Raw genomic sequence first — 25,767 nt, forward strand, 5'->3', positions numbered from 1 at the left:
AGCAAATGATCTTAAAGTAATTAACAGTGATCAATGACAATTTTTATTCATGATATTGAATAAAATCTTACACATCCAAATGTTAACATCTTAAAAAAAACCACGAATAATCGGAATATTCCAAAGGTATGTACTACCTCAATTATCCCCCTTGTGCGAACTCTCTTGTGCGAAATTTACAAAGAAGTTTGCCACGAAAAATTTTGACAGGCGAGCACCGCTCGGGGTTATTTTGACTTAAGATGTCCGTCTTTCATCATTAACGTAGAATGTATGTCTGTATGTCCAGTGTATAACATTAAGTTTTGATGTCTTTGATTCCGGACGAAAATCGATAACAGTGGAAAACTATCCGATAAAACAGGAAAATTCCACCCTGTGATTCATCTGCGCTGCGCTGAATGTTTTGAATCTCAACAGCAAAGTACAAAATGTCTCAACGCTTTACGGTCATAAAAGCAAATGAAGAATCTCCAATTGGCGAGGGCAGTGATTCCTATGGGACGGTGAAGAATGGTCAGATTGCAGGTGAGTAGAAAAATGGAAGATGTATTTATCTGTTTATTACGTATGATTTTGTTTCTTTTACTAGCGTATGTATAAGAGACAGGAACGAATAATTATATGCTTCGTATTTACTTGTGCATCGAACACTGATTCAGGATACAGACTATATAGCATGTTTTTACATTGTTACATGTTAAGGGTGTTTGGTTGTTTTATGTTTTCTTGAAGTTTGGGGTTTCAATAGTCAGATAGTGGTTTATAATACATGTACATGTGCAGTTGAACATAACAGTTGCGTTATATACCAAACATGAACATAAACATATAACAGGAACTTTATCCTTTTCCTGACAATGCAGCATCAGGAATTTGTTACACAAGTTGGGACCAGTTGCCCAAATGGTGTATAATAGCTGGTTTGGGATATGAATATATCCAATATGCAATATAAATTTTAAGTGCAAAAAATGAAAATTTTTGAATTGGTAATTTATTTTTTATATAGATTAATCCACATTAATTTATATCAAATATAACAACTTTTGGTAAGCAAGTTTTCCTATAAGCCTATAGTTAGTAAGATTGATCCCAAGAAGTTTTGGAAATACTGGAGGGATCAACTCCATAATAGTACGGTTACAGGAAAAGTTATTATATCCCAAACGAGCTATATTATCCTATTCCAGGCATTTGGGAGGTTGGTTCCAACCTGTTATGACATACATAATCAATACACATAAAAAAATCATCTATTATGAACTAAATGTGAAGATATATGAAAATATTTTTGACATAAATGTAAAATGCTATATAGTAGTATATGCTGCAAAGGATATAAAAAATTTAAAAAATATGTAAAAAAACCAAAAAAACCCCCATATATGAATGAAATACATTTTTAATTGATTATCAGATTATAAATCATATATGAGCATTATTGTCAAATATTTTAACTGAATTATTTTAGCTTATATTCTGATAGAAAACTGTATATTGTCATTGTTGATATTATCATGTACTGTAAATCATTTCAGGATCTTAAGAATTTAACATAAATACTGATTGTTGAGCATAAATATCACCCAAATAACCATGTTCATGTATTTAATGTATTTGTACAAAAAACTTCGCCAAAGAAATTGGGTTACTTGTCCCATTTAGAGATTATGCTAATGACAATTAATTAACAGATAAAGTGGTTTTATTCAACAGCAAACTGGGGATACAAGTACCATAGTTATCCTTTTGAGTGCCCTAGCTTGCTCCTATAAGCTTCCCTCTTTTCATGATGAATAAGGAACCCTGTCAAATATATCTTACTTTAGAAGAATTTTTTTTGTGGACTTTTACTTAACAAAATAATGCTGCATTATATTTTATTATAAATTTATAAACCTCAAGTTTCTAACATTAGCATCATCTAATATCCATCCAATTTTTATAAATAAATATCATTTAGAGCTCAGGGCGCTTGATAGGATGAATATGGTATTTGTATGAATGATTTACAGTACCAAATGATAAAAGAATGCTGATACATTAATGACTGTGTATGTAATTATGAATATATAAATTGCTGAATATAACTTTTGAAAATGTCACAATAGATGCTTGTTTTCTCTTAATTGTGGTGAGTAAAAGTTTGTGTTTTGTTGCTATCCTTTTTTTCTTTTTCGTTTTTTCTTTCATATCCTGTTTTCTTCACCAACTCCACACAATATATAGGACAATATGGAGCTATATATGGTAATTCACTAACAATTAAACTTAATGTTACAGAAATTATGTATCAATATATATAGCCTAGATGATTTCCTATCAATTAAAATTTTCAATTTTTAACCAATTAATGCACAGGAAATTTCACCACCTTTATTTTCATATATTAAGTACAGTTTGCTCATTGTCTTGTACAGATTGATTATCCTGTTGATTTTCCCCATATTACACAGCCAAACTGAATGAATGAAAATATGTCATACCCGATTTGCATCCTTATCATTATGACAGTTCAATCAACTTAATTTATAAGAAAAATCCTTTTGAAACTATAAACAAGAAGATTTACTGGGGTAGTTCCTTCTTTCTATCTGGAAAAAATGGCATCGCGCATCTATGATTAATAGATAGGAGTATTCAAGCACCAAGTTAAAAAAGTGTAAACAAAGAAAGAAAATGTAATCATGAGAGTCAATCTTATAAATCATAGTATCAAGATCATTTCTAAGTCAATTTTTATGAAATATCAACATTACATGTTTATCCTGTGGTATTAATTCATCCCATATACATATATTATACCAACTCCATCTCTTACCTTAATACTAGTCATATACATGTAACTATGATTTGGAATAATCCTTCATTTACCGTATATAATATTTTTCTCATAAGTACTGTATACAGGGTTATTTTTGTCCAGTGTAATTTTTGCCCTTTCACCGTACACTTAAGACAGTTTTGCCCAGTCTTGAATTTTTGTCCAGTGTAATTTTTGCCCTTTTACTGTACACTTGAGACAGTTTTGCCCCGTCTTGAATTTGTCCAGATACAGTTGTGTGTAAAGAAAGATAATTTGAGACATTGGAATTCACCCAATCTTAAATTTGCCCACTGACAACGAGAGCAAAATTAAGAGGCAGAAATAAAATGGAGACGAATATTTCCCTGTATACAGTGTGCATGCATGCCAATGTGTATTTATTTCATTACAATGTATTAGATGTAATGCTCAATTTAGATATATGATATATTTAAAAGATGGTCAACAGGGTGTGACGTACGTCATTCAGGATATATTAATTAATTTATTCAGTATAGTTGATATTTATTTGTCTTAATTTTAAGGACATATGTTTATTGAATTGTCATAGACGAAATCATCGGATAGCTAAAAATCAACACAAAATATTACAGAATCAGTTTATTTACATCTAATATGCAATCAATGTGTATACATGTAATTTGAAACATCTAAAATGTCTATACTATGTTGAAGAGGCAGATTTAACATGTATCTCTAAATATATCTATGTTGTATGTCCTCTTGGTGAATGGAAATGGTAATGGGTGTTACTTCACATTACTATTTTGATATTTTGTTTTAATATGTTGCTCGTAGAGTGTTAAAAACAAAATATGAATTAATTCGTAATTTGTTAGATATTCTTGATTTAAAAAAAGATTCAATTCTTTAATCAACGGTAATAAGTTTATAGATTTTGCACACCATAATCAACGTAGAGAGACATCTTTAAATATGCAGACTTGTAATGTTGCTTATGCCCTATAGATACAATGTTACATGACATGTACAGCTATTTTACTGAGCTAGGCATTCAGTCTATATCCAGAGTTATCCTTCCTCCCACTTACAAAACTAAAATAATATACGGTAATTTTTTTATCATATACATTAAAACATCACCAAAAAAATAGCAAAAAGCTTATAATGGGCATACATGTATATATAAACACCAGTACATGTATTCTGTCTTTTAAATTGACCCTCGCATACCCTTACATAAATAATATATGGTGACCTGAATGTTTTATGAATCAAGTAATTATATTTAGATTTTTAGATTTTACTTTTTTATAGATCTTCTTTCTGAACATGGTCTCTTCAACATTTTAAGAAGAAATTAGCCCCATGTGCAAATACAGAAAACTTCCAGGGGTGGGGATAATTGTGTTTGCAAAGGGGGGGGGGTGCCCAAAGCCTATTTTTGCTAATATTATTATAGGAATATTTGATAAGTTTGAACCCTTATTTCATTATCAGGAATAAATCTGTGTTCATTGTTTGAGAGATGTTTTTCTGAAGAGTTGGTCCAAGTTTGAAAACATTATATAAGGACTAAAAGATGAATCTATATAAGATTTTATGTATTTTTTATACATGCCATGATGCTGACCCCATTCATTGTAAGGTTGAAACAGGTTGTATTAGTACAATAGTATTGATTATTTTTGAGAAATGATCGATAAAATTCAAATAGGTAAATCAGAATTCATGTGAGAATGTAGAACAGATGTTTCAATATTATGTAATATTATGTATCCATGGTAACCTGTAAGATTTGTGTTTGCCCTTTGAGTCTGGTTTATACCAGTCGGCCTACTGTGTTGAAGTAATTGAAGCATGTAATGAAAACTATTTGACATAAGAGTCCTTATCCTCCTTAAGTTAAAGGACTTGTAAATTATCCTGTCCTTAATGTGGGTTAGTTTCCTTGGCTTTAATCAGCAAGAGCAAAAATTAAGGAGAATGAAGAAGGCTCAGTAAAAGTGTGACAGTTGTATGATTCAGTTGATTATAAATGAAAATCAAATGACCATTTGTATCTTGTTTCAATCTTTGCCTCACTCATTTAACCTTGCAGTTAATTATAGCTCAGTGGTACCATATCTCTAAATTACTCAAAGCAAGGTAGCTAGTGCTTCTACCCAGTGCTTCTCTATCCCCTTTTGGAATGTTTCAAAATGTACAGGTTATTTTGAAGATTAATGTAATATATCTGTTCAAATTTTCTCACGCTAGTCAGACCTGTTACCTGCACGGATACATGAGGTGCAAACATGATATTTTCATCCAATTAGTGAGAAGATCTTTACGGGTTCCTCATCAATAGACAAGGGGATTTATGAAGATATTGCCTCATACTGAGAAAATGAAATCCAGATTGCCTGTTGACTAGACATTTGGGTTTGGGCTTCATCTTTTTTCTGACTTCTCCAGATAATCTTGAAACTGGTATCAAATTTGGCCTTTCTCAAGTATCACATGACATTACACAATATATTACCGAATAAAGGTCATGATAAATAGTACAATGGACTTATGTTACGTAAAACTTGTGTACTAATACTAATTTATCAGATCTGTGTTGGATTAGGAATGTCAAGGATTAACTTTGAAGATTTGTGACATATACTATATTTCAATCAACTCGTGTCTGATTGCAATTATTTAATTTTATTAATACAAGTTGGATTTATGTGGTTTTAATGCTGTATATTGCATTATAATATTCAGCACAATTTTCTAAATCAGATTTATTGATTCAAGACATTTTTGAAAAGTCATTTACACTTACATTTATATGATTGTATTTGTATTTCAAAGCAGATACATATTGATTGAACAATGAAGAAGTAGAGGAAAGGCAACAGAATATGAATACCACTAAATTTAATATGTTATCAGTACATATAGTTATTTACAGCACTTCACAATTGCTCATTATGATTTATTAACATTAGAAAATACCTGGCAGTCACATACACTTACACATGCACCTGTGTTTGCATGTGTGTTTTTTCTATAAGATGGAGTCTATAGTACAATGTCCCATATGTCCTAATTTTTTTGTCAATAAACAATACTTTCAAAATCTGCTTGTATTGCACATATTTTAGATTTTAGGTCAAATGTCAAAATATTTTAAGGTAAATGAGGCATACCATGGCTATTTACTGATACATGTTTATTTATATATAGAGCAATCCTTCAATCCCCTATAAGATGAATGAAATATTTATTGCATTATTGTGTTACTTAAATCCTTTATCACATACTCTGAATAAGAAATTTGTGGTTTACCGAGTACAAGTGAGCTAATCTTTGTTTTCTTGAACCCTGAAATATACCACAAACTGTTTGTTTGTTTGTTAGTTCTTATAATTCTTTTGTCTGTTAATACAATGGAGATAGAACGGTTTGGCAAGTGATACCATTTAGTTTGCACAGGAACCATTGATGTTTGCCAAAAAAAAAAAGGAGGAAAAAAAAAAAGGAAGATAAATGTATAGTAATTTGATAAAGTGTGCTAAAAATAAAGCGCAGTGTTAAAAGAAAGCGGGGATATGTCTCAGTTTACTAAAGGTGTTACTATTTGAAATAAAACCCCTAAAAGTTGTATTTTAACAGAGGAAAATTTAAAGAAATGCCTGTTTAAAGCTTACATTAAGCCAGAGCAATGGTATACTGGTGCATCTGCAATGGAGCTTGCAGTAATAATAATCCACATGATACACAATGCATATAACATACCAAAGAGCGAAAAAGTAAAGGAAAGAAAGGAAGGCATTTATTGTTTATTAACTCCAAAGATCGTTTGTTGTACATTTGTGATCATGGCGCACAGTTTGCAAGCAGCCTATTTGAAGTTAATGAGAATAGTAGGACCAGCCTTTAGATTATCTTATGTGTTCATTCTTTATAGCCTTGTGTATTCACAGTGGTTTACATTTTGTGCGTTGTTTTGTGCCCCTTGTTTAACTTGGTCTACATAATCTGACATTTAGAATAAGCAAGGTGCAAATACATTGCTTGCTTCTTTAAAAAATTCCTTTCTAATAAGTTGGCTTCACCAGTGCTGTGATAATTGCTAACTTAATTTTGTTGTAACCAAAATCAGTGTACTTGCATGTACAGGATGCAGTACGTCATTGTATAAAAACATTTGATAGGAGTCACGTGAACAACCTCATGTGTAAATTTATCAGCGATACGTCATATGCACAACAAGTGATGACGTATCGCTGATGACGTTCTCTGCTTGTTCATTCCTCGAGCAAGGACGCCATTTTCAATGGGAGAGGAAAATCTCACATTTGCGGATCTTTCGGAAGTTATTTCGAAAGAATTTAAAGTGTTGGAAGACAAAATCGATTGCAAATTAGAGATTTATCGCAAAGAATTACACGAGCTCGCTCGGGAGCCGATTACATGTGATAGTTTGGGCGATCGTGATCCGCCACGTGGCAGTGCCCCGATCACTGGCTGCACTGAACAACCCAGTCCCACTTTTGTATGTGCCGCTGGGATAGGCCCGGATACCCAGGGTGAGTTTCAGACATTAAAAGATACTTTGAATAGAGTAAAGCTTCCATCCGAACTTAAGCTAAATGAATCACGTCAAGGGATCCAACGCGCGGATCAAGCGGTGTACCACGTTTTGACAAAATGTGCTAGATATGCAGAAACTTCCTTAAAACTACTTTCTACAATAGAGCCAGGAACAAAAATTTCCTCGGAAACACTCGAACAATTCTTTTTGATAAACCAAGCTCAGATTCAGTATCTACAGGATGAATACACATCCATCTTAGTCAACAGCCAGTTCGACTCGACGACATCAAAACTCTTTCGCGCACTGCAAAAGAACACTTCTGGACTTAACGCCAGTTCTTTGGAGACGTTACGGTCGGCGGCTTCCTTATCAGCGGCGGCCAAACCACCACCAACCAGACAATATAGTGGATTTAGCAATCGTGGATACTATAGGGGTGGATCTCGTGGAGGTTATAGGACCGGACCGGACACGTTCGATCGTTTTTCGCGCCGACAGTTCCCTACCAAAAGAAGACCGGACGACGGTTCGTCGGACAGGGACGTTCTTGACATCCAATCTACTTCTTAATGTGTAGGGCGACTTTAAGGAAGAGCATCTCACACTGGAATAAGATTGGTACATCGGATGTTGTTAAACAGTGGATATTGGAGGGTGTGAGGTTGCCTTTCCACGAAGTGCCGGATAACTTTGAACTACAAAATCATACATTGTCCAATGCACAACAATTGTTTATACAATCTGAAATTCACAGACTCATTGAATGTGATTACGTAGAGGTATGTGAGAGAAAACCTAAGTGTGTGAGTCCTTTGGGTTGTGTGCCAAAACGAAATGGTAAATATAGGTTGATTACTGACTTGAGAAATTTAAACTCATTTTGCTCACCTCCTAGATATAAGAATGAGGATGTGAGAGATCTTGCATCAATCTTAAAACCTCATGACAAATTCATTTCTTTAGATATTAAAGATGGGTTTTACCATATTCCTGTCCATCCATTAGATAGAGAGTATTTAGGATTTTGTTGGTCAGGTGTTTATTACAGGTGGAAAGTACTACCTTTTGGCTTGAATTCTTCGCCTTACTTTTTTGCAAAAACAGTCAGACCAGTGTTAGAGTATCTTAGAAGCATTGGTCTTAGAGTTACGTCGACGATTTCTTGCTGGGTGCATCCGACAAGTATATTGTAGATGCTAAAGACCAATTGTTACATACATTAGAAGATTTAGGTTTTTTAATAAATTTTGAAAAGTCCCAATTAAACCCATCAACAAAAATTAACTATATTGGGTACACTATTTCTAATGCACAGAATAAGCTGATCGTAAAAGTTCAGTCTTGTCGCATTTCAAAACTGAAACGCGCCATACGTCGCGCATTAAAGGAACGATACATTAAGGCGCGTTCGCTCGCTAAGATTGCCGGTCAGTGTGTATCAACTGCGTGGGCAGTCACGCCGGGAAAATTATTGCTGAGAAATATATACCGTTTATTAAGTAAACGAGATTCTTGGGATTCCAATCTCGCGATCGGCGCGGAGGTCGTTAATGAGCTAACGTGGTGGCTAACTGCCGCGAGTCACTGGAATTCGCGAGAATTATGTACTCGTCCAGTAGAAATTCAAGTTATTACGGATGCCTCCCACCTTGGATGGGGCGCTGTTTGCAACGGCAAAGTAGCTTCAGGGGACTGGAATACGCGCGTGTCTTGCGCATCATCAAACTACCGCGAAATGATGGCAATTTTATTGGCGATCATATCATTTCGGGCGATACTGAAAAACAAGAGCGTTCAAATACTATCGGACAACATTACGTCGATCGCATACATAAACCACAAGGGTGGGCCATGTCCAAAACTTTCACAAATAGCCACGTCAATCTGGACAGAAGCGTTCGACAATGGAATGTTCATTCAATGCGCGCATATTGCAGGTCGCAAAAATTTTGCAGCCGACTACTGGTCGCGAACACCAGACAAGCACAACTGGATGCTTCACCCCAATCTCTTTTCATACATAAACCGGATGTGGGGCCCACACACAATAGACAGATTTGCAAACTGTCTCAACACTCAACTCCCGCGGTTCAACAGTCGTTACTACGAACCACTCTCGGAGGGTATCGATGCGCTCAGCCAAGACAACTGGCAGCAAGAGAACAATTACGTAAATGCCCCATTTTGTCTCATACCACGGGTGCTAGATGTAGTAGAATCCCAGAGGGCGGTAGCCACAGTTATAGCCCCAAAGTGGCCAGCCCAACCATGGTATCAGAGATTAGTGAAACTGTCGATTGCACGACCCCTGAAATTACCCCAAAAGTCAAAAATCTATCGGTCCATGGGCGTAGTGCCGGAGCCTTGCCGAAATACGAAATGGCAAATCTATGCCTGGAGGATATTTGGCGTTCGCGATTAACGCGGTTGGGCTGGTCACCTAGAGCAATAGACAGGTTCGAGCTGTCTTGGGCTCGCGGTACGTTGCGCTCGTACAACAACGTTCTTTTACAGTTGTATGATTATTGCCATGAAAATGATATTAATTTTCCACCAATGAAATCGGCTGCACTTGCTAATTTTTTCTGTGTCATATCAAGTAAGTCTCACCGTCCCCAGTCAATATTGCGCACTGCATCCGCCGCCATTGGCCACCTTTACAAGGCTAAAGGCTTAGAGAACATTGTACAAGATGAGTCATTACAGCGACTTATAACAGCTCTCATCAAAAGTGGTACAGAATGTCCAATGAAAAGGTCAAAAGTTATGCCGGTGGAAAATTTTAATGAACTTTTTACTACGTGGCCGGAAAACGATACGCTTAGTGTGAAAGATTTAAGGCTGAAAGCGATCACACTTTTAGCACTAACTCTAATGCTAAGACCTTCGGATATTGCCCCAAATAATATACTTTTCGACGATATCTCGGGTCATACCCTCAAACAAAATTTTACCATGAAAAACATTGTATTTGAAAAAGATTGTATGAAAGTGACATTTTTTGGTATAAAAAATGACGCTTTGCGAAAGGGCTTTGAAGTACTATTGCCAAAAAGCAAGTCTGTTAAAATTGACCCTGTGCAAACGCTGTATGATTACATAGAAAGGACGCGGGGACACAGGGGTCAGGAAGGCCCTGTGTTCATTTCGTTAAAATCTCCTTACAATGCAATTGATTCCTCAACGGTATCTAGGATACTCGAAGAGGCTATAGTTTTGGCAGGGCTATCTACTAAAGAGTTCACGGCAAAATCTTTCCGCCCCACAGGGGCAACAACTGCTATTGCACAAAATATGAATCCTGAGATTGTCAGGAAGGTTGGTAGATGGAAGAACCAAGAGGTGTTTTTTGAACACTACGTGCATAGTCAAACACCTAGTGAATATACTGAATCTGTTCTTTGTGCGAAATAGATTCGCTTTCAAACTTTCATTCATTTTTTTTTTTTTTTCCTCAGTAATTAGGCAACAATTGTAATTATGTTTTATTTGTTCAAATAAACTTGTATAATTATATATAATATGTGGTTGTTCACTGTGACGTATGTTTCCATAAATAGGAGTCACGTGAACAACCTCATGTGTAAATTTATCAGCGATACGTCATATGCACAACAAGTGATGACGTATCACTGATGACGTTCTCTGCTTGTTCATTGGTTAAGCTGTATTAGAGGTGTGTGCGAGGGGAATGAATGACAGTGGGGAGCTAGGCAACAATTGTAATTATGTTTTATTTGTTCAAATAAACTTGTATAATTATATATAATATGTGGTTGTTCACTGTGACGTATGTTTCCATAAATACAGATTCAAAGCAGTAAATGCCAAGTACGAATTCAAATGTACCCTTGACTCTTTAACAGTTGAAGGAACGCAGCTATGATATGAGTTACACAAGTTCACAGTGTGGCATACATGTTTATACACATGATTAGTCTCCCTTTTCTCCCTATTGTGTGCATTACAAGGTACAAGCTTGTGTTAGCTCCCTTTTTTGCAATGTGATGTGTGTTTGGAGGAAATTCTTAGTTATGTATTTTTAGATACCATAAAACTGGATTTAGCTGTATGATATAGCTTCTTTTTGCTAGATTTTGCAGAATCATCTCATTGCAAACAATTCAATTGAATTTTTTTAATTTCATTGATATATAATATATATTCTTATAGCAACTTACCAGTATTCAGAAATAATGGCAGACTAATTAAAAAATGAAATTCCTAAAAAACTTTTGCACTGACAAAAAATACCAGGTAGAGTGTAAACCATATGTTACACCGAGGGGTCAAATTCTTTGTTAAGTACATGTAGTTGGAGGTGAAAAATTTTGTACCGCCCTGCATGGGAGAAAAAATGTTGATCGATGTTTGTATTTGTGAACATAAATGTGTTTCGGTAAATAATTGTTTTTATTAAGCTTTTTAAAATGCACACGTGTTTACAATGATTACTCAGAATTTGTTCTTGCCTAAGAAACCTATATTGGCATTATTGAATTTTATTATTATTATTAGATCCTTGAAAATAGAAAATTTTAAAGTGCTCCTGCCGGTAAACATCATGTAGACAGTGTTACAACAAGAAGCATAATGCTGACAGAACTCACAAAATTAACTGCATTGAACTGTTGGAATATTTAAGCTACGAATATGTATATATAGAACACCTGTTGTCACAAGGTTTAGATGTACCTTAAATAATCTTCCAAAAATCTAACTTCTGTCCTGCTTATCTAAGCTGTGTTATCATGAGCACTTCAAACATTCAAATTCTAGACTCATGCAAAATTTGTACTTGATTTTCAGAACTTTTAGATAACATATGGCTGTATATTTTGTGGTAATAAGGTATCTACCCCATACATCGATTAACCCCTCCCTTGCATCTTTTACCTGGCTTTACCTTTTAGGAATTTTATGGCTCTTTGGGCTATGAACATTTCTGTTTGTTGACATAAAATGTCACGAAGAGATAAAGTGATTGTTTACTAGATAATTTTGTTTCCAAGGTTTTTAAGAGTTATGTCACTTGGAAAGAGCTTTATAATCCATAACATTCAGACTCGTGTATTTTTATCAATGGACACGCATATTGAAGAATATTTAAATATCATTTTTTTTCAATGCATTTTCATAGTATGGGTATAATATATAGTCATGACATATCACAGACGAAATGGAAGTCTTGATGTTTGGTGGAGATATGTGATGTACTGGTAATAGGAGTTGTTAGTGGAGTATATGTACCATATGATATTTCTTTGCATGGGGCAGAAGAGTTGTACACCAAAGATAGCACTAGGAGAAGTCTTAGATTGAGATCAGACAGCAGGAAGTGAGGAGGGTTCTTTTTTTTCCACAGACAAGGCATAAAATTTTGATTCAATTATTGCATGCTTATCACAATCATCTGCCCATAAATGAGAAATGGGGGAGATGTTTTATTTCTTTCAAATAAATTGCTGTTTCTGAAAATTTTGAGAGAGAGAGAGAGAGAGAGAGAGAGAGAGAGAGAGAGAGAGGGGCATATGTAAATTACATAGAGAAAAAAAAGATTGCATTCTACCTTTTTGTTTGCGATAATGGGCTCCATCAACTGTAAATTGTTAGGGGTGATGAGATAATTGTTTTCTCACCTGAGAGTCTTTGATAAATGTTTTTGGAGAGTTGAAGATTTAGGAGAAGGATGTGAGAGCTTATGAGAAGAGGTTGTGCGGATTGATCAATGCTCAAGGATTAACTTTTTCTAAGATCATCAAAAATGATGCTTTTTCCATGTTTTTTTGTGGAGATTAGGGTTAAGCATGTGAATTATGGATGGTGAAGTTTACAAGGGTGTTATCTGTACTCTGATGAGAGGGAAGGATATTTGTGGTATAGTTACATCAAGTTCCAGGATCAGGAATTGCAGACAAATGTATTGATATTTCTACATCCAAGAGTGTGTCCTGTTAATACATAAGTAACCACAGACTCTCTAAGTCACCTTGGATTTAACTATCTGATGTTTACAAAGGGGATTTAATATCAAATATTGAAATAACGGAGGGATTGGTGAAAGAACAAAGAAACCATTACCTGCATTGGAAATAATATGTATCATACAAAATTCTGATCAATGATTGCTAACAATTAGTAGTGCATGTACCTTAAAGAATATGATCATGAATGATGCCACAATATTTATGATAAGTGTATATAAATAAAACCAATTTCATTGAGGGGAAATAGCAGTATATAGCAGTTAAATCCTGTTTTTTGTTAGAGAAATGTTTTGGTTGGAGATTTTGTGCATCAGTGTGATAGCTGATTGATACACTCACTGGTCACACTCTCAAGGTGTCTCTACGCTTTGTCAATATACGATAATATTAGATAAAGTGGGACGCTTCTTTCAATTTTGGGGCAGTTTGTGTCACTCCGTATTGATTCATGGCTTTAAAAAAATTGGAAGAAATTTGAGCACATCAGAGGAGAGACTTTTATTTCGGGTGTGTAGGAGAATCCCTTTTACATCGGTTTAAAAGACACATCTGTATGGTGGAGAGAGTATTGCGTAATTTCCTCGTTTAGTCATGGAGTCCGATGAAATAGAAGAGACCATACAAATAAGAGAAGTGGAGGACTCAGGTGAAAATAATGAGACACGAGGAGAGGAAACGGAGAGTACAACCTTATTATCCACTAGCCCAAGTGGAGAAGATGTAGGTGGAATTGTGGTTCAAGGAAGTGGAGGAAGTATTTTTCAAGTAACTCCGGCCATTGTTGTACATGAAGTGGAGCCCAATCGTAATGGTAAACCCTGCAAAGTGGACTTTGATGATGAGAATGATGATGATGGTAAATATAAATAGTTATTTAATTCAATGATTAGGAGGAAAGAGGAGAGTTAGAAATGGGACTTGAATAAAGGGTTGTCTGTTGAACTGTTGTGATAGGTTATATCATCCATATCATACAGACTGATCTACATTGTTTTGGATCAAATAGATAACGGTATCTTTGAAAGTATGAGGAAGGTATAGATAAAAACACACTGCTAGTTGGGTTGATTGTTAGCAATGATTCTCTGAATTCTTGCAATTGTTGAATCTCTACACCGTGGTTATAGGGATAGAATATTATGGCAATGAAACTTTTGATCATATGTGTTTGTCCACTGGGTATACTAGTACATTTATTTTTTAGATGACTAGCGGAATATATAGATTAATTTCAGTATTCCATCAACAAGTTTAAACTCTTGCCTAACTGTTAAAAGCCTGTATACCAAGAATTTTAATTTATTTAAATGAGTTTCAGTGAATTTGCTTTGATAGAAAATTAACGTCATAATTAATTTAGAGATGAATGATATGAACTATATGTGAGTTTTGAGTTTTGGGATAAAATTTTCATCTAGGCAGCAACTTGATTAATCAGTGTTGCAAAATTTCCATCAAGTACCCAGAATTTGATACCTTGATGATTTCAGTGTTCATATTTGTATTTTAAGGGGATGAATTCATGGATGAGTAATTCTTTAAAGGTATTGTTCATTTTTATCTGAAACAGAGATGTGAATGACATAATACAAATCATTTTGAGACACATTAATTTTTGCCAGTGTTTGTGATTGTGTCTGTTAGGACGAGCGATATGGAAGAAATGTTGATAGGTCTTGGCTAGTGGTGGAGACTATGCAGACTTGGCTACATGTAGTTAGAGAAAAGAGATTAAGAACTGGCAAAATTAAGTCTATTGACACAATGTTTCATTCCCAAAGAAACCAGTAATCAACCAACATATTTCATGGCACTCATCATCAATTTACTCTATAAATTCTTAGAGGGGAACTCGTCACATAATTACATACATTGTGTACAGAGAACATTCAGAGCATATAGTGTATAAAAATTAGTTTGAAGTCAAACTTGTCATCCACAGTACATAAATGGGTTTCCTTTGGATTTAATAGTAAAATAAAAAGGCCCTTCCCAAAGACCTTTCTCAAAGATTATTGAAATCTTTGTGGATATTTTGTTAACTGTCTTCAATAGTCTTAAATAGATGCAGTGTCTGTGAATCGAGTATTAGCAATGTTTATTGGTGCCAGGGTCTTTAGGGAATCGTTAAAATGCATAGAATCTAAATCACTTTATAGCGGGTAAATATTGCATTGACATGTAGAATTGTAGATGCATGCATAGGTTTATGCTCTAGCTTTTATGTGTTAATTTTCTTTGGTATAGAAATTCTGATTGAAGAAAAGACATGCTTTTTATTTTGAATATATATTTAAATACATCAATTTGCATGTGCATATGAGTTGATTGTAAGGCAGACATTAATGATTATCTGGGGGATCAAATAACTAAGCTGAGATTATAGCATTCAAAACTTGGGCTAGGATAATTATAAAGTCACAACTTTTAATCCCTTAATATGCACATTTTCTTGTTAAAAAAAATTGTCATTAACTATTGGCAATTCTGTGCCAAGAAAAAGAATGGACTAAGTAAGAAAAAAATGTCAGATTTACTAAGTAAGCAATATTAGAAACAAGACATATATATGAATCTGAGCTTTGTAGGAATATCCACAAATTCTCAGTTCTGATTGGATGGAATATTGCGACATACATGTACTGTAAACCAACTTTTATTTGTGACGACTTTACTTCGCAATTTACTTCTGATAAACTTGTTTGTGCCAGATGACTTATGTTCATGACCAAGCTTTGTCCAGACTCATGTTATTATAACAACTGTGAAAATTTCTCGCAAGTATATAAAGTTGGTTTACAGTTTATCATTAAATGAAAGCATAACCTTTAAGCAGCTGTGCATGGTTTTAAGAATAATTTTTGACTAATTTTCCCCTTGGGCAGAAATTTTGGTATTTTTATCTTTATCCAGACCATGTGCAGATCTAGAAAAAATGAAAGGAAATACAGTCAAACATGGCTATAGCAAACACGCTTATAATGAATTGACACTTAGAGCGAAGCGATTTTTCCTTCCTTGTTACTTTATTACATGTTATAAACTTGGAATCACGCTTATAAGTACGTTTTACTGTACAATATGCAATTATCAATCAAATTACTTATTGGCTCCTTTTTTGTACTGTTACTGAAAATGTTAAGCTTTTAAAGTGAAATTGTTTTTAAGATGATATGTACTCTTGAAAATAGTACACTAAAGAAATCAAATGCATCTGCACCAAACTGATGCATACATTGTAGGAACTTGAGAGAGAGTAAATCCTTGAGAGTGTTCATTTATGACATGTTTTTGTCACGGTAACATCCTATCTGCAGTTGTACTCCAAGTAACATTCACAATAGGACATCAGATGTCAAAGAATATAGAAATGTACACATAATAACCGTCATACATAAGGGTTGCTAAAGGAAGCACATTGACAGTGAACGGCTGAATACAGTCTTTTTGAACTGATAAATCCTGTCATATATACAGGAAATAAAGATATGAAATCTTTTTTTAATATCTATTGTAAGGTTTGTGCACTAGTGTTTAATTTGCACCATTGTTGATTTTGATGAAAGCACATGCAGAACAATCATTTATTGTGCAGTTGTTTTCTGGGGGAGGGATGGAATATTAAAATAAGCATGCAATACAAACATGTATTGTCTAGTTGTTTTCATGGGGAGGGATTGGCAATCATAAGAATAATGCAGAATGCTGCTCTCTTCAAATTCATTTTTGAATAAAAACTTGCGGAATTATCACTTCTGTATTGCCTTTTATGTAATATAAATTTTGAGGACAATACTGTTCAAACTAAGAAATTTAATTCATTGTATTGCCATAATATGGTATACATATTGGTGGTTTAAATTAATCGTTTACTGAGAAATAAAAAAAAAAAGAAAAAGAAAAAAACTATTTTCCCTTTTGGTGTTGGTTTTAATAGCAATTGTATTGAAAATTTTGTTCATAATTTATATATAAAATGCAAAATGCCAGGTTCTTTTGCCTACAGAAAAAACTTGTACTGGTGCATTTTAACTTGAGTATTATCCTCACTCAAGGCAGTTCTAATGGCAGAATTACTGATGCTTTGTGAGTGTTTTAATGATTTCAAAACATAAAGCTTTTAAATACAGATTTCTTAAAACAGTCAAATCCAGATTATTCTTGAGTTTTGATTTATTGTAAATTTGTTTATAACATACAGTAATTAATTTATATATTACAAAAAGTGTTGTGATGAGTTCTATTGTATAGTCATTTCTATGTAGTTAACACATTTTGTATTTTCTGTACTAAAAGTAAAAGAGTATAATTTTGTAATATTATGTTTTAGTTTAGGTGTTTTAGGTATTTAGGTGTTTGAAAACAAATGCCATGCATCCAAGGAATAAACAGACATCTCAAACTAACATTCAGTTCTTTTCCCCCCCTTGAATTTGTAAATAAATAATGTCTTAATGAGATGATCAATGCAATATGCTGCTTGAAAGAATTTGGTAAACTTATATAAACATCACATAATTGCATATACCGGTATGCAAAATAGTTACATTGAATACTGTTCATTAAAAAAAAACATCATAGTTGATAAGTTGACAAAAATTAATTAGTTTTGTTTGGTTTTCTTGCTATTAATCAATTGAATTTCATCTGCCATTGAAAAAGTTCCAAAATTTGGTGAAATAATTATAACTATTTCAGAATCTCTTTTGCAGTCTCATTCCTCATATCCATATGGCCAATGTACATGTAATATTAGTCCGAGGAATGTCTCATTGATAGCAAAACAAAGTTATTTTCACAGACAGTGATTTGTTGAAATTCGGTAAACATTATCAGGTTTTTAGCTTTTTATGGCCTAGATATATAAGATTTTAAATCTATGAAAAAGCTAGGTCAAACGTGGGCATCATAAGGTGTTCTTAGACAAAGTTCACTGTGACCAGGTGATAAATAAAACCCCGATGAATTCTTTCATCACAGAGAACCAAATAGAACTTCTGGCTGTGTGTATCATAAAACGGTTTCCAAGATGTCTTGAAATGAGAAATGATAATGTATCGGTCAATGACAATGAAACTGTCTTTTTGCGCAGCTTTTGGAGAATACAATTGACATCCAATGAAGAAATGGGCTGTGATGGATCGAAGTGTCATTTGCAAAGAAAACTCACATTAGAGTTAATGAAATGGTATTAGTTACCACTCTATAAATGAATTGTTATGGTTGAGATGTTTTAAGGAGTATTTTAAACATTGATCAAATAGTTAATTGTGTAATCAGTTAGTAATTATCTTCCCAAGACAATGACAGAAACTCATGGCAGTCTCTGAAATGTTTATTGACATCATATCCAGCTGTTGTATTAATATTTTAACATGTGAAGTTAGAAATTAAACAGTCAAGGGAAATGCAATCTGGAGCACCAAAATGATGACAAAATATGTTGTTTTTGGTCTTGTCATTCAATGCAGAAATAGGGACATTTGGTTCAACATACATGTATGAGTTGATCTGAAGGTAGTTTGAGATATTCATTAGTATTTATGGTTAGTGGATATAGTGTTCAGGACATACAACCTAGCCCTCTTCCTCCAGTAAATAGAATTATGATTCAGCTTGATTGTAAAGCAATCACATTCATTTAGAATCCTCTTGCATGCACTTTCTAAGTGAAACGGCATTCAGTGAGATATAATTTTCTTGGACAGTGCTGTAGATATTATTTTTGTATGGATCTTTGAGGCATCAACAGAGATGATTGAGGAAAACTCATCATTAAAAAACCATTGCATCATAGTTGGCTGTTTATGTTTTTTCTAAAAATATGAACAGAATTTATTTTTATGAGTGAACTTCAAAAGAAAAGAGAGCAGAATTTAGAGCTAATTAGAGGACTCATATTAGTAGCTTATTTTCATTATCATTGATTGGTGGGGAGTTAAATTGATTAAAGAATCAAATCATCATTAAAACAGTGGAGGTCTAGAATAAAAAATGCATTTAACACTGGCTGAGAACATCATTTGATAGAGTTGGTGTCTCAATGAGTACTGTCTGACATTTGTGAGTGCAGTGCATTGTAAACTAAGACAAATGATGAAATGATATTAACTGCAGCCACAGATTTACAAGAAAATTTTGGTTGGCATGCAGTAGATCAAAAGTTTCTCCCATTAATAAAACTTGCAATTTATGGTGCATGGAAACTTGTGCTAAAGATTGAAAAAATTAAGAATCATTTTACTAAAATCTAAATTACCTTCAGTACTTTCATCACTTTGATTCTTCTTGTTCAAAATGTGTTTTGCCAACATTTGTTTTTCAATTTTTTGCAATATAAAAAAACCAAACTAAATTACAAAACATGTATGTATATGTAACACTATGTACAATGAACATGCAAGTTTCCAAATACCCCCTTTGAAGAAAGAGTCCTCCAGGCATTGCTCTTTTGTATATAAAATCAACTTAAAGCCACATAATATTAGACTTGATGTAGTTTGATAACACTATGCAATGAACTACATTTATTCCAGTGGACAGATTAATTGAATACATCAAAGTATATTATCTCATAGCTGATATTATTAGGTTAACAAACAAAATTATCCTTCAATATGGCTACTGAATTCATCTGATTTCTTTTTTTTTTTGTGCATCTTGTAGCGTCTTGTGGAAAATATTACCAGTGGCAGTGATGGTGAACATCTAGATGATTTTATGATAGCAAATTGTAGCTTTATTTTGGAATAATAACTTACGTGTAGGCTTTTATTTTTCTTCTTTAGGCAGCAATAATACTGACTGCTATATATAAATATCTTTTGGGAAACATTCTTGCAAATAATGACACACATTTTGTATGTAAAAATTTCGACAATAGCTAAAAATTTGTATTTTTGGAAGGGTTGGAAACTTCATGACATTATTTGCTGCTTAAAATGTTTGGTTGTTCTGTTGTTGTTGAAGAAAAATTAAGTGGTGTTTGATTCATTCTCTGTTTTGTTTACAATTATTGAATTATAACTCGATTGTAATAAATGCTCATAACATCCATTAGCAAAATTTTTCAAGAGTTACAGTATTTTGTAACATATTAATTTGCTTTAATTATGAAATCTATAACTTGTTTTTGTGGATAAAATGTTGCACAAAAGAAATATGAGAAATATAAATGCACAGCTAAGTTATCAGATGTATCATATTAGTAAATATTGGTTATTTGTTCATGTAGAGTTTGATGGAAGTACTGGTATAAATAGCTTTGACTCAGTTTGTCTCTTTATACATATACATATATATTAATTAGCATGTACTCCTTGTTTGTTCACTTGCATCTTTTTAAGGAAGTGTAATACCCTGAAATCTTTTTAGATTCCAAAATATTTTCAGTATAAAATGACAGAATAGTTGTCTATCTCTTAAACCTTCATAAAGTGTTTGTACAGTAAAACACTGTTATAGCAAACATGCTTATAATGAATTGACGCTTACAGAGAAGTGATTTTCATTCCATGAGACATTCTAACATGTAGTAAACTTGACGGATATAACAAATTACGCTTATAACGAAGTAAAATCGCCCGTCCCTGGCACTTCATTATAAACGTGTTTTACTGTACTGAAGTGTTAAAAGAGATTTTTAAGAACTTGAATGCTCTGACTGCTGTTAGAGAATCTTCTGAAAATAGCTGATGAATCAAATAACTCTATATAATGCCACTGTACAAGAGCACTGTTATGGTTTAGCTAGGTTGTTGCTGAATCAGCAATTACTTAATTGAAAATCACATGTCACTTTTGTAGTCCGAAAGATTTGCATATTGATGCCCAAGAGATTGCAATGGACCTTTAGTCACCATCCAACTAAATATAATTTATGGTTGATTCTGATAAAGTTCTGTCTGCATTGGCTCTGATGTGCCATTTCATATCAACTCAGTGCATATTGTTTGATCAATGAACAATATGTATCTAACCTTGGCATCCCAAAATGAGGATGAAGGTGTCAATAACCTGTTATATTATCGGCCAATGAACCGCAGTGTAAACCCATTAAATTGCGGAGAGTTTGCTCTATTATAATATGCCTATGACCATGATATTGTAGATTCCAATATAATCAACATTCAAACATAAGTACTGTTTATTTTAAACTCTTTTATTTTTAAGAACATAAATTAATTGTGTAGTTTTGCCAACCACAAGTAAGCAGCTAGCAATATCTTTGGTTCTTGATTCATAGAGTAAATAAAATGACCTTTAGCAAACTTTGGATGAAATCTTTACTTAATGAGAAAACTGATAAGCCTCCACATTTTGTAATGCACTGTAAACTATGCTGGTATATACAATAAATGCCTTAAGTCTTGCTGATAGTGCAATGGCTCTTAACACAACTTGATGAGTATTGGAGACTGGCAAGACCTAGCTGTAGTTTCTGGTGGCTTGGAGTTTGGCACTAACAGGAAAACGTCATGGAATCAGTGCTATGCTTGGGCTTTTGGTTTCCATTGTTCAGTAGCCAGACTAATTGTCAATCACACCTTATTTTGCAGTGAGTGATTCTGTGGAATAGCTCTCTATCACCATCAGATCCATTAAATGTAGATCATAATTCCATGCTTTAAAGAATAACACTCACATGGGATATATCCCATGGATGGAAATGATGATAGAATGGAGAAAAATATATTTTTGTCTAATGATTTCAAGGTTATACTTACTTGTACTCAAAATTCTGATCATAAGGAATAAATCAGAAAAAAATTGTTTATGAAAATAATTTTAAAGTCTATAAAAGTATATTAAGGTCTATCAAAAATTAATTTTGTTGAAAGAATCATTTTACTGTTGACACAGTCAATCATTTTACTGTTGACACAGTCAATCAAAAGGGTAATTTTAAAAGGTAGTCTACATAATGTGTACATATGAATACTCTAAAAAGTTAACTTAATTAAAAAAGGAAGGGAATCTTAATACAATTTGCAGAATTGAATAAGTCGGATGTTTATGTAAAAAAGATGATGTCATTGGGTTTCTCGCATCTCATTTGCTCTCCTATGTTGTAGGTGAGGACACGACACGGAACATTGATAGCAACCCCCTGGCCAGCAACGATGAACTGGAATCTCCTTACTCCCAGCAGATGGAGCTGTATGCAGTGAGTCCAGAAATTTGCTCACTTTTGGAGAAAAATCTATCTTGAACAAAATACGACAATTAAAAAATAAAATGAATGTTTTATACACCAAAAAAATATGTACCCCTGTGTCATAAAATATTTTGATATCACGAAATATTGAACCTGAGTTCAGAATGTTGCATGATATTTTGGTTTAATAATTTGCTTGAAAGTGTATCCTTTTGTTATTTATCAGAATCCAAAAGTAATTATGTTGTAAAAGGTTAATCTTTAAATGGAATACAAATGTAATAAAAAAGCAATAAAATAAATTTTTCCATTTTCGTTATATAGGATGATCTGCATGAAAGAGGAAAAATCTCTCAAATTCTCAACCGCATTGCCAATTACCAGGGAGGTGTTGAACCCAATATCAGTGAAAACTACCAGTCGAGTCCAAAGAAGGTACACCATACTGAATTATAGATGTTTGTAGACGCAACAGACAAAAAATAATTACATCAAAAGTCAGTCTTGACATAATATTACTGGAACAGAGAGTATTTCAAATCATTTCTCTGAAGAAAATTGACAAAAGACAGGGCAAAATACAGAGATGGCTATTTACGTTTTTAATAAATGTAAAGTCTGGTTTAGTTGATGTTTTCATGCAAATACAGCAAATGTTAACTGAATACAAAAATTTTCCAACCCCATCATATTATTGAGCTACCATGAATTTGTAAAAAAAATAATCATATTTGTTAAAGAATATATTTCCAATTTTCCCCAATGTTGCTGTAATGTAGTTTTTCAATTTCATGATTCTTAGCGAGCAATAAAAATCACAAGTGAAGCAATGATTTACCACCCTGATCGGGGCTTGAATTCTGGTAGCTCAGTTACAGAAGAACTGTTATTGATTCGGCCATGTTATTTATTCATGTTGAGATAGGGCTTGAAGTTTTTTAAGGGAGGGGAGAGTTTTCACTGATCGAATCAACAGTGCACATGTAAAGTTATCTGTTAGTGCCATTGCAGGACAATAAACTTTTGAACTGCCTCCCAGTTGTTTATTTAAGGATAGAATGAGATGAGAGGAAAAAAATAAAACATATCAAAGTATTATCCAGTTCTCTTTCCCCCATCCCCCCCCCTAAGTTTTATTTATCGCTTTGTCAAAGTGATGATACCAATATATTCTTCTTCTCTCTTACATATAGGGATTTGAACAGGTATTCTTATGTTGTTGAACACTTTGATTTTAGGCATGAAAAATAATGTTCAAGTTTGCACATACAGCTTTTTTGAGCCCTTTAAGCATTGCTACATAGCTCTTATTAATTTTTTGAGGAAATATACCCGTTTGAACTATTTATGTTCCATCCATGCTTTGGTTTAAAAGTCATATTTCATACTTTACAATTAGCTTGTGAGGCCCAACATTTGATGTCCTACCACTTTTTTGTTGGGGTAGTAATGGAATGGCAATCATATTTTAATGCAGCAAATTGTATACAAGTTTGCTTAATCGTAATCATGATTTTTTTTTCTTCAAAAGAACTATATATGATAAGAGTTAAATTTGGCCCCCTTAATTCGCCATTTTTCAAGTGTTTCAGGTACAATGAAATGTTAACTAATTTTTTAGAAGAGTTGATATAAAATATATTTTTCATCTATTTACTTGATTTATTTGCACTCACTGGCAGTATATGACGTCAGAAGTGACGCCAATTCTATAATTCAATCAAAATCAGCCAAAAAATGACATTTTTCTTATCTATTTACGAATGGAAAATATAGAGCGCATGCTTGAACAAGGAAAATTTTTTTGTCACTTACTAGTCTTGGCTAGATACATCTCTCATTAAAATATTTTATTTGTTCAAGAATGCGCTCTATGTTTTCGTAAGGAAAAAATGCTTGAAAACAAGCTGTTTTACGCTTAAAATGCAAAAATGGCGGGAAAAGGTTGTCTTTACAATGTCATATTTCTAAATTGTGGGCACTTGAACCAAAGTGAATATTATGCAAACACATCACATACATATTTGTACTAAAAAACCAAAGAATGATAGTAAAATGATGATGTTCATTTTAGGGGGCCATTTTAGGCCCTTATCATATATAGTCCTTTACTAGAATTAAATAAAAAGCTATTAGAAAGAATATCTAAATAATGAATAAAAGAGCAGAAACTATACAACTTTGTTTAGACAGCTAGATTGAGTAACAGTCTATTGAAATATTTAAGGCCTCTAGATTTCCAGAGTTATTTTCCTTGTATTTTTTACTACAATTCAGTACACTTGATACATCTATTTATACCCGTACCATTATGATGTATTGCATTGCAATTACCATTAGCCCATGCAGTGAGCAAAAATTTGCTTCAAATTGTTAATGCATAGTTTTTTTGCATGTTGAGTTTTGTCCAAATTATGAGTTGAACAATTTAACAAGTTACAAATGTAATAAATTTTCTGAGTGTTAATACGGTAATTCGGAAAGTTTACTGGTAATGGTATTTATATTTTTTGAAAATTTTCTAATAGAATCATGCATTTATTTAGAATTGAACACAACTGTCAACATTTTATGATTTTTGTTTAAAGTTTTTTTTTTGTTTTTATCTTTATAAGAGTCACTTGGAATATTAGTTGAAATACAAAATAAATGTAATTTGTATTATCTTAACCAAGTGCTTGTTATTAAAGTACTACACAGTATGATTTGCAAGGAGTAGATATTTTTTTACCCATCCATCAGCCAGTCGGTCGGTCAAGTCTTATTGTGAACACAACTCTTCTTAAACACCTGAATTCAAAATTGCATGAAACTTCATAGGTTATAAAAACATTTTACAGAAAATTCTGTCAGAATGCAATCAAATTTCTGGGAATATTTATGCTCTTTTTACATGTATTTTCAAAACTCAAGAAATATTCTGTAGATTGAAATGGTTAATGACAATAAATCCAACCAAAATAAGAAAGAATATATAAAAAAGAAAAAATTGAGACTCTAACCTAATCAGTGAACATGCAATAGAAAACCTGCATTGATTTTGATGATTTTCCAGGTGAAACTTGGTACACTGCTAGGAGTGTACTTACCCACAATACAGAATATCTTTGGAGTGCTTCTGTTTATTCGTATGACATGGATCGTGGGGATGGCAGGATCTATAGAAAGCATGGGAATAGTTGTCATCTGCTGTTGTACTGTAAGTATTTAAAAATACAGTGTGTTCATAATATACCTTACATTAATTCATTAGTTTTCA

At 33.3% G+C, this 25,767-nt stretch overlaps 1 protein-coding gene across 5 annotated transcripts in view; it reads left to right on the top strand.

Annotated features, from left to right (window-relative positions):
• Positions 1 to 179: 179 nt before the first annotated feature.
• The window catches only part of LOC128188898 (solute carrier family 12 member 6-like), a 43,988-nt gene continuing 18,400 nt past the window's right edge, over positions 180 to 25,767 (top strand). For 2 of the 5 annotated variants that reach the window (XM_052860212.1, XM_052860213.1), the window contains exons 1-4: positions 12,878 to 14,207; positions 22,426 to 22,517; positions 22,833 to 22,943; positions 25,564 to 25,707. In XM_052860212.1, coding sequence (XP_052716172.1) covers positions 13,943 to 14,207; positions 22,426 to 22,517; positions 22,833 to 22,943; positions 25,564 to 25,707 — 612 coding nt within the window. In that variant the 5' untranslated portion in view covers positions 12,878 to 13,942. Of the gene's footprint in view, positions 529 to 2,114; positions 2,138 to 2,232; positions 2,254 to 12,877; positions 14,208 to 22,425; positions 22,518 to 22,832; positions 22,944 to 25,563; positions 25,708 to 25,767 lie in introns of those variants that run through there. The other 3 variants (XM_052860214.1, XM_052860216.1, XM_052860215.1) reach the window with 3 other exon arrangements.

This window comes from Crassostrea angulata, chromosome 6 (assembly GCF_025612915.1).
Source record: "Crassostrea angulata isolate pt1a10 chromosome 6, ASM2561291v2, whole genome shotgun sequence".
NCBI lineage: Eukaryota > Metazoa > Mollusca > Bivalvia > Ostreida > Ostreidae > Magallana > Magallana angulata.